The following is a 9876-nucleotide window of genomic DNA, read 5'->3' on the forward strand; positions in this document are numbered from 1 at the left end:
ATGTGTATAAGAGACAGAATCAGGGTGGTAGAGAGCACTCGAGCAATGAGTTTTGTTCTTCACCGTCTCTGCCCTCGCTGGAGAGACGTGGTGGGGCCGGAGGTGCCGGCGGCGGCGAGCGGTGGGGTGGAGCGTGCGGCGCCGCGCGGCTGTACCCATGCTGCTACTGCTATGGGGCTGCATCTCATGCACAGTTCATGGTATATACAGCTATGTCTCCATATATTTTTAACTACACACAACTAAGGGGGTTGGAGGGGGGGGGTCAGAGGCAGCGCAGATGGCTTTAATATGTCAGTTATTTTTCCCTTTTTTCATTTAAAAAAAAAAAAAAATATGTATTAAATTCACAGTCTCCCTCCCACCCCGAGGCTTAAAGAGTCCGAATGGAAACCAGGCAGGTGGGACCCCCACTCCCAGTGAGACCCCAGATGATGCGGCGGGTCCAGGGTGCAGGGGGATGGAGGAGTGTGCGGAGGGGTGCACACATGATCGGGGGGCGCATCTGTACGTGCACAGGCGTGGGCACACCCCCCCGCCTGCTTCCCGAGGAGAGCTGCGGGGCCAGGCGCGCTCACTGACTGCCAACAGGAGGATTTTAGTGCTCTTTCCAATTTCCTTCTTTTTTAACCCATTTCCTCATGAGGAAAACACCCCCCCACCAGTGCCCAGATGGACTCCGAAATGAGACTGATTCAAGAACCCAAATCCTGCCAGTGCCTCTGGCCAAGGAGCTGCCCCCAGCTCCCTGTTAATTAAAAGCACCCCAAGATTTCTTCTCCCTTTGGCTACCGGAGCAGGGCAGGACCTCATCTGCTGACACTGACACGTCCATTAGGAAAAGGGACTAATTAAAGCTGGAGATGGCCCTGTGGCACCACTCGCTTGATGACCCACAAAGCCCCTGTAGCCCAGTGTGGCTCCGGTGCCACCGTCACCAGCAACTCCAGTGGCTGAGCCAGGCACTGGGGTGGGGGCCAAGTGCAGCTGAGGGGGTGGTGGAAGTGGGTTTTGGAGGTCTCTGGTCCAACCTCCCCCTCCCCGTACCACAGCTTGGTTAATCAAGCCTCGAATTGCCCCCAAGGACGGCGCCGTCCCTCCCTGGGGACCTGTCCCAGGGCTGGACATCCCTCCCGGGGAAGGGGCCTGTCCCCGTGTCCAACCTGAACCCCCTGAGCTGTGGCTGCCACCAAGCTTCCCATCATCTCCCCACCTCCAGCCAGGGCTGAGATGCCCTTTGGGAAGTGGGGGCTGCAGGGAGCTGCCGAAGCATCTGACAGTGCTGGGGCGAGCTCAGCTTTGGCACTTAGTCCCTGGGCTCAGGACACCCTGCACCGAGGTCCCAGCCCAGGTGTTGGACCGCAGAGTGGTGTCCCTGATGCCTGGGGCGTCCCCAGCTGCATCCCAGAGCTCTGCTTCCCCACTTCAAGCCCCCCCTCACTGACGATGCAATGCCCCTCACTGCTTAACTGTGCTGAAACACCACAAAATCGAGTCCAGGAAAGCAAAGCAGAGCAGGGAGCACGAGGCTGCTGGGGAGCCAGCGCTGGGACAGGGACACTGGCTCACCTCAGAGCTCCAGTACAGACTGGGCTCAACTGGGCAGGGCTGCTGGACCCTCTCTCAGCTTCAGGAAACATCGTTGACTTTCCAGCTCAAGGACTTGGTCCTGGCTCATCCCATGGTGGGAGAGGTGGCCAGGAGAAGCTCTTGCCCACTGCCAGGGGAACAGATATGGCTTATAGCCCCTAGGGGAGCGGGATGGGGTGGGTTCAGCAGCCAGTGGCCCAGTGGGGAGCAGCAGCTCACAGGGGTCAGGGGCTTTGGTCCCTTGTTGGCCATGGGCTCGCTCTCACCCTCCCCACCTGCACCACAGCAGTGGAATGGGGTGGTGGGGCTGGAGCTGCCCATAGCCCCCCTAGCTGTGCCGAGGCGGTGCTGGGGTGCCCAGAAGTGGGGCTCAGCCCTGGGGACATGTGACAGCCTTTGGGGAAGCACCTGGCACCACTGTAGGGGCTGCCGCCGCACATTTGGAGACGTCTCAGCCTAAACCTGCCTTGTGGAAGCACCTTGATCTACAGGTGTCAACCCAGCATGGAGGGACACACATGGAAATCCCCCAGCACTGCCCCCACTCGCCTCTGAGGACAGGACGGTGGTCTGCCCTTGCACCCACACCCCACCATGTGTCAACTCAGAGCAGACCTCCCGGGGCTCCCCAGGCTCAGACAGACCCCCGCAGCTCCAGCAGCCACCCTGAGGGCTCAGCACCCCACCACCACACCAGTCGCTGCAAACCTCTCGCCAGAAGCAGCCAAACCTGGAGCTGGCCAGGGCCACCACAGCTCTCGCCCTTCCTGGAGGGAGGGAGGCAGATCAGGACGGGGGGGCACCTGGGGCTCCTGCAGAGGGTCTTCTCCACCACGTTGATGTCCCCATGGCTGTTCATGCCCAAAGCAAGCACAGTGGGTCTGGTCATCCCTTTGGAAGGGATGGTGGGCAGAGGCAATGGGACATGCAGCAGAAGGGAGCGATGCTGGAGAACAAAAAGAACCATCCATGTTTTTTAACCTCTTCCCCTGGAAGCTATTGGGACTGTCTGGAAACCCTTCCACAGCCATCAAAGGGTATTTCAGCTTGAAACAGAACAAAAAAAACAAAACCAAAGGTTGCGTAACTGAGGTATCAGTAGCTCTGGGTCGCTTCAACCGTCCGCAGTGCCGTGCTGCGATGGCCGGCAGATCTTCCTATTTGTTTTTCCCGAGAGCTGCATCTACTTCTTCCTCTGGCTTCAGCGAGTGCCACTGGGCAATGGGCCGCCGGGGGTTGGCCAGCATGTCGGACCAGTGCCGCAGCTCTGTGCCAGTGGAGTTGCAGCCAGTGAAGATCTTGCCGATGGCTTCATTCTTCCCCAGCTTGTCGTAGTCCAGCACCGTGATGACCACTTGCACTTTCTAAAGGAGGAAACCTTCTTCAGGGGGGGGGAAGGCACAGCGGCCGTGACTGCTCCACAGCCTCCACGCTGTCCCCAGCCCTGGGGTAGCTTGGCAGGGCTGAGCCCCACTGTGGCCCATTTTGGGGCAGAGTGCCCTCCATGCCCACAGGTTCCTCCACTTCCTTCCCCAAGGACCCCAGGGCTGCAGAGCCATGGCGGGGCCCAGCTCATCCTAGAAAGGTCACCAAGGGGTGGTGTGGGGCTGGGCAAGAGCTGTGGGATACAGGGCTTGATGAGGCTGGGCTGGGGCAAGGGGCATATGCAGGGGCTAGGGCAGGACATAGAGGGGCAGAAGGCACCTACCAGCAGTCCAAAATGCCCCCTGGACCACTGAGGAGTCCCTGCTATGCCTGGGGTGAGTGCTATAGGACCAGGAGCAGAGAAAGGCCCATTCTAACCATGATCTGGGTTGGGGATGCCATGGGTGGCACTCCCATGGGTGCTGCCCAGCTTCCCACCTCCGCCCCTGCACCAGTTGCCCTCAGCATCAGCCCAGGCCCAGGTTGGGAGTGGATAAGTTTCATGAGTGGCAGGACCAGGAGCTTGGCAGGAGCTGCTGAGAAGACTGGGACATGGACTTGGGCAGCTGCAGGACTTCTCCCATCGCTCCCACCCTGCCTACCTCCAGAGAAGCCATTGGACAAACCTGTATCTGCTCAAAGGGGATCTCAAAGCTGAAGGACTCATTGAAATAGGGGTTCAGGGTCTTCTTCTTGACTGTGGTCTTCTTCTTCTTCAACCTCTTGCCATTCTGCAGCAGGTGGATCTTCACGTAGGGATCTGTGGGGGCAGAAGGGTGCATCAGCCAAGGCTGAGATGCCCAGAGGACACCATCAGGCTGGCCCCAGGAGAAGTGTCAGCCCAGGACAAGGTGCACATGGGGTAAAAAGACCCCCATGAGTGATGCTGCCCTCAGGTTTGTAGATGGAAAATATTTGGGCTGGAGAGAATTTGTGGAAGCAGCTGGCCAAGGGATGGAGCTCTCCTGCACCCTGTGGGTCCCCTTGTAGGAGGGCTGAGGACAGTGGGGAGACACCGGTGAGTGCTGGCCTGTCACCCCCATTTCTGGAGCAGGACACCCCAGCAATAAACCAAACCCTTCCAGCCATGCAGGTACTGCTCTTCTTCTGGTTAAGGCAGGTCTGGAGAGAGATGAGAACCCCTGGGCAGAGAGCTCAGCCCTGGGATGGAGTTGGGAAGACTCTTCTAGCATAAAACATGCTGTTGACTGAGGTCCTTGGCCCCAAGTCAAGGAGGAGCAGGACCAGGAGCAAATGGTGGCAGAGAAGCCTTTTTACCAACCAGGTCCTGCAGCATCCTGGCCCTGGACACAGTGATGGACCAAATTCAAGATGTACTTGCTAAGGGTTGGGGGGCTCACCCCACCCCCATCTCCCCTCAGCCCAGCCAGACCTTGGGCTGCCTCTGCTGCAGGAGGCCCCAAGCACTAGAGGAGCTTCCCCGAGCCCTGCCAGGCTGATGGCCCCAGGGTGCTTCCCCAGCGAAGGATGATGAGAGCCCCACAGTGAGGAGGGACGGGGACACCCACGAGCTGACACCAACCTGAGAGACCCCCAACATCCATCTTCTTCAGGTTCTTGGCCTCCAGGATGCAGACAGTGAGCTTCCCAGCAGTGGGCACGTACCGGAGAGAGATGCAGATATCTCCCAGCTTCTCTGGCTGCCAAGTGGAGCAGGGAGCAGATATCAAAGCCGTGGCAGTGCATCATAGCTCGGTGCTGGGACATGGTCCTGCGTACAGGTCCCCCAAACCCTGCTCATACTTTGATGCTGGCACCCTGTGCACCAGCAAAAGGGTTTGATCTGAGGCAGACCAGTCCCAGCACAGCATTTAAGAAGTTTATACTCTTCATTTTTGTCATAGAAAAGTTTTTGCAGGGGGAACAACAGGGGCAGATCCTGCCCAGTGCTCATGGCCAGGACGTGTGGTGTTCAGGTGGGACCCCACAGCAACCACCACCCTGAGCACTGTGAGATGGCCCAGAAAGCAAAACCTGCCCCATGGCTACCCCACACCTCAACCCCCCTGCCAAAAGGGTTTCAGCGGGCTGAGGGCCTCGCGCCAGCCCCGCTCTCACCTCCTCCTTCTCACCACTCTGTAGGTCCCGCCACTCCTCGATGGGCTGGCCCAGGTCCACCGTGTTCATGGGCACCTTCACCTCACCAATGATGTCGTGCTTGGAGAAGCGATCAAAGTCATAGATGGCCATCACCAGCGTCTTCCCACCTAGTTCCTGGTATGGGACCTGCACAAAGACGGCCACTGACCAGGCTGGCAACAGGCTCAGAGGAGCCCAAGCCAGGGCCACCTGCTCCAAGCAGTGAGGGTCAACATACAGGACCGGTATATAGTATGGGGGAAAGACGGGAGTGGGAGACAAGGTCCTATGTCAAGGAAGGGGCTCACCTTGAAGGTGAAGGTCTCATTGAAGGCAGGGTTGAGTGTCTTCTTCTGCACTTTGGTCTCATACTTTTTCTTCTTGTCAGGGAGCAGAAACACCTTGACGTATGGGTCCGAGGTGCCGCCCATGTCCAAAGCTGGCAGTTCAGCAGCTTGGAGGATCCCCACTGTCAGCTGGAGCAGGGAGAGGGGTGTCTTCAGAGACACGGCCCAGCTACATGCAGATGCCAAGGGCTCATCTCCAGCCTCAAGTGGGGCAGGACTCCCCATGGCACAGCACCCAGCTGCCCCCTCCCTCCTGTGCCACCCAGGTCCAACAAGGAGACTTCTCTCAAATACCCTCCCTGGGCAAGCCCCACTCTCCCACCTCCTCAGCAAAGCCCTCAGCCCCTCCATCACCTGGTTTGCCTGGAAATCATAGTCCAGCGAGAACTGCAACTTGCCCAGGTTCTCTGGCTCCTTCTCCTCCTCCTCGCCTTCCCCTTCTGTCAGACCCATCTCTGCGTCATCGTCATCCTGTTGGTCCTGCAAGGGCAGCCGAGGTGCTCAGCTCACTGGCAGGGTCCCAGCTCAGCATCCCCCCTCCCCACTGGGGACCTCCAGCGCCCCAACCCTACTGACATCTCAACACCCAGGCTCTCCCCATCAGGGGAAAGGAGACCCCCATGCTGGGGACATAAAGCACTGATAGAGCAGCCCTGGAGTGGCACCGGCTCTGCCCACACGCGGTGCTGGTCCAGCTGAGATGGCATGGGGGGGGCTGCCTCAGGGTGCTGGGACACAAGGTCAGCGCCAGTGGATTGCAGGCAGTGGCTGCATGGAAGCAACCTACTGCAAAGGGTGCAGAGATACTCTACCCCTCCCCAGCCCGTGCTTGGGAGAGCCCTACAGCCAGTGCTAAGGGCTTAGCAGGGTCATTTCCAGGCTTTATTAGCTTAGTAATAGAGATACAACCTAATTCTTCTAAGGCAAAACCACCCCCGTCCCTGCCTCTCCAAGCCATGGTCCATGGGATAGTATCCCCAGATCCTTATCACCTCCCCGATGTGTCCCCACATCCCTCCATCCCACCCTGGAAGCAGATGATGGAGAAGGAGGCTCGTGGTGGCACCTACCATGAAGCGTGTCCCAGGACGGAGAGGCAACACACAACCAGGGCAGCAGGGAGGGAGGGTGGTGAGAGCACCAGGAGGGAAGAGAGCCACGTTACAGAGAGCATTGACAAGGGACCCATGGCAAAGTGGGGAATCAGGGGCTGTACGGCCCCGTCAAGCCCTAGGGGACAGCAGCCCTCGCCCTCCACCGGGGAATCCCACCCCCCATCGCCCACCACCGTGGGGGCATGCAGGTGGGAGGGACAATGGAGCATCGCCTCTCCAGCCCTGCCTGCATGCCCGTGGTGCACACATGGCTCTGAAGAGCAGGAATGGACACCCCAAATCTCCCACCTCCTCCACGTGGCCCTGGGTCAGGGCCATTGAAAATGACCGGGAGTGCCCCAAGCCTGCTGGTACCGAAGCCTCCTCCCCGCTGGCCCCCCAGGATGGGGAGGTGACCCCAGCTCTGCTCTGTGTGCCAGCAGTGGCTTTTTGGGGACCTCAGAGTGGTGGGTGTTTTGGCCTGGTGGTCCTGCCCCCTCAGCTAACGGCACAGCTCAGTGAAGTGAGGGCCACGCAGAGCAAGGCAGGGAGACACAACGGATTAAATTCATATTTGCTGGTTCAGGTCCAGGCCAGCCTGAGCCTGGTCCCATCCAGGCCACTGGGCGCTGGAAGGGGACAGTGTTGCTGTCTCAGCTCCGGGCTCACGTCTGCATTGTCCCATCCCAGGACCCTGGTGGTTCCATCCCGCTCTGCTGCCCGAGCTGTGAGTGCCCCGACAGAGTTTGTAACTCAATTGGAAGGATCATCCTTCAACACCAAGTGCAGGACAAGGCCAAGCGGTCCAGAAGCACATCACCTGGTTGCCTGACTTCATGTCCTTCATGTTCATGGCGTTCTTCATGCCTTTGCCCTTCTCCTTCTTGTTCTTCTTCTTCTTGCAGCAGCACTTCTTGCAGATGCAGAAGCAGCAGGTGAGGATGAGGAGGCCGGCTACCACCGCGATGGCAATGAGGGCCCAGGGTGGCACTGCAGGCAGAAGCCAGTGTCATGGTCAGCCCCACAGCTCCCTCCCAGCACCAGCCACCCCATCACCTTGTCCCACATGTTGCAGTGGGACCAGAGCAGTGGTGGCGTCATGAGGAGGGTAATACCTGGAAATGGAGGCAGCTACTCACAGGGAATCTTGCTGAGCTCATTCATGAACTTTTCCCTCAGCTTGGCGAACATGTCCTCCTTGCTCTCTCCTGGCCCCGCGGCCTCAGTGGAGTTCTCCATCGTGGTCATGGGCATCGTGGTGGCCGTGGCCTCCGGGGCCATCATGGATGCTTGCTTGAACGTCATGGTGGGTCAGGGACTCCCTGAAACACGTTGCCTCAGTGGTCACACGGGTCCCTGCTGCCCCCCATTCCTCCCTGTGCCCAGGCTGTGTCCCCAAGCAGCCACCTGCACTGAGGACAGCACCTGCATTGACAGCAGGACCACAACAGGGCTCTCGAGGGGATATGAGAGGCCCAATGGCTATGAGAGGTCAGACACCTGGATTCCCCCACAAGTGATGGGAAGCCCAGTTGACTCCCAGTTTTCCTGGCCCCTGACATCTCCAAATCCATCAGGAGCATCACACAGGATTGCAACGATGTGGGTGCCAGCTCAGAGCCTCCCGGGGACACCAGGGACACTCCTTAGAGTGGAGGTTCACCCGGCGAGGACCCACGGGATGAGGGAATGGGTGTTTGCATCCCCAGCAGAGATGAAGGAGGTTGGTTTGGCCAAAGCCAGTCCCCCACCTCCTCCCTTTCCCAGGCAGCTGGCACCTGCAGACCCAACACATGGCAGCAGCCAGACCTCGCTTTATGCAAGGACCCAGTGCTGGTGTGGGACCCTCAGGAATTGATCACTTCCAAGGATGGGACAGGAAGAGCAGTAGCTCATCGCTCTCCCTCCAGCCCCAGGAAGCTTTTGCTGACACATTTTGAGGCTGGATGAGAGCAGGGAAGAGCTGGCTTTACAGAGCCATGGACCATGGGTGGCTCAGGGCTCCTGTCCACCTCCGGACGCTGCAGAGCCCAGCTCCTTGGGCAGCCCCGCTCCCTCCAGGGCCTGGGGAAGGTGCTTGTTTCACTCACTGCCAGGGCTGCAGCACAGCCTGCCATGCTCAGCACCTCCCACCCCAGCCCAGCGGGGTCTGAAGCACCTCCCAGGGGTGGGGATACCCACCCCACTGTCTTGCTAATGTGGCAAACAAATCTGGTACAAAATGCCTCCACAACCCAGCTCCAGCCCCAAAGTGCCTCCATGGCCCAGCTCTGGCCCAGAGTTCCTCTCTAACCCCAGCAGAAGGCAAATGTGCAAAGGGAAGATCAAAGCAGGTAAGAAGCAAGGGGAATGAACCGTGACAGTGGGGTTAAGGAGAATAAAAGGCTACCCAGTGGGGGAAGCAAACCTTCAAGCAGGATTGCAGATGTTTCTGGGAGCACTGGCATGAGGGGAATCCACCTTTCCTGCACCTCTTCTCCCTGCTCAGTGAAGCCTCTTTGCCCCGAGCATCATCCCCTAGGGCCAGTTCCTCCTCCATCCCTCCCGCAGCAGTGTAAAAGGAGCATGCTTGCTGCAGAAAGTCAGCCAGAGAGACCTGGGGTGTTCCTGCCCTGAAACGGCGCTGCTGTGCCATCTCCATCTGCCTCTTGGGTCAATCATGCACTGAGTTACCCAGCGCTCAGCTCTGCACCCAGACACCTTCCTCCTGTGCCACTGCCCCTGGGGGAGCTGGGGGGGACAACAGTGGTGGGGCGCTGGGGGCAGTCCTTCACACAATGAAATGGGCTAATTATGTGACTCTTCCCCCTGACAAGGACCCTGCCCAGGCTTCGCCACCCCAACATCTTTACTTAGAAAGAGCTACAGACACCAATGGCAAGGCTGAGGTTTCCCAGGCCGCCAACAGCATCTGGTTGACTTAAAAATCAGGCTGGTGGCAAGTCTTGCTCCTTGGGGGAAGGTCCCCAGCACCCCACAAGACCTCCTGTTGCCCTGGGAGCCAAGCATGACCCCTCCCCACAGCATCCGAGTGCCGTGAGCTAGCCATGGGCATCACCTCTGGTTTCATCCATCATCCCTCCCAACAGCATCAGTGGGAACACAAAGAGGCAAGGCAAGCAGAAAGGCATCCATCACTGGCGCTGCGGCAGCCACGCAGGGGACAGGGAGGCTGGAGAAAGCCCTTGTCCAGCTCATGGGTGGGTTCATCCTCTCCCCACGCACAGCGAGCAGGGTGACACCCCAAACCGGGAGTAAAACCTGGTGTGACCTCCTTTAGGATCAGCCTCTTGGAGGCAGAGCTGCTGAGGTCCATCCCG

General features: G+C 59.0%; 1 protein-coding gene and 1 long non-coding RNA gene across 2 annotated transcripts in view; both read right to left on the reverse strand.

Moving 5' to 3' along the window:
- LOC113489024 overlaps positions 1-2479 on the reverse strand; it is a 3833-nt gene extending 1354 nt beyond the window's left edge. The window contains exons 1-2 of the long non-coding RNA XR_003400001.1: positions 2341-2479; positions 1982-1984 (exon numbers count right to left, since the gene is read on the reverse strand). This is a non-coding gene — a long non-coding RNA (uncharacterized LOC113489024). The remainder of the gene's footprint in view (positions 1-1981; positions 1985-2340) is intronic.
- Positions 2480-2486: 7 nt separating this feature from the next.
- Positions 2487-7861, reverse strand: SYT2 (synaptotagmin 2). The gene is made up of 8 exons (XM_026864508.1): positions 7696-7861; positions 7377-7546; positions 5817-5933; positions 5424-5591; positions 5095-5262; positions 4559-4676; positions 3642-3775; positions 2487-2954 (listed from the first exon to the last, which is right to left on the reverse strand). Exons 1-8 carry the CDS (start codon positions 7859-7861, stop codon positions 2748-2750), a joined length of 1248 nt encoding a protein of 415 aa, XP_026720309.1. The 3' UTR covers positions 2487-2747.
- Between the last annotated feature and the right edge of the window lie 2015 nt (positions 7862-9876).

This window comes from Athene cunicularia, assembly GCF_003259725.1.
Source record: "Athene cunicularia isolate RWA chromosome 26 unlocalized genomic scaffold, athCun1 chr26_part2, whole genome shotgun sequence".
NCBI lineage: Eukaryota > Metazoa > Chordata > Aves > Strigiformes > Strigidae > Athene > Athene cunicularia.

Excerpts from the sequence above, each read along its gene's own strand:
- SYT2 (XM_026864508.1), bottom strand. The coding sequence starts at position 7,861 with ATGACGTTCAAGCAAGCATCCATGATGGCCCCGGAGGCCACGGCCACC. Across the intron at positions 4,677-5,094 it reads AGAGTGGTGAGAAGGAGGAG|CCAGAGAAGCTGGGAGATAT; the intron begins GTGAGAGCGGGG and ends TCCACTTGGCAG. Across the intron at positions 3,776-4,558 it reads GGATGTTGGGGGTCTCTCAG|ATCCCTACGTGAAGATCCAC; the intron begins GTTGGTGTCAGC and ends CTGCCCCCACAG.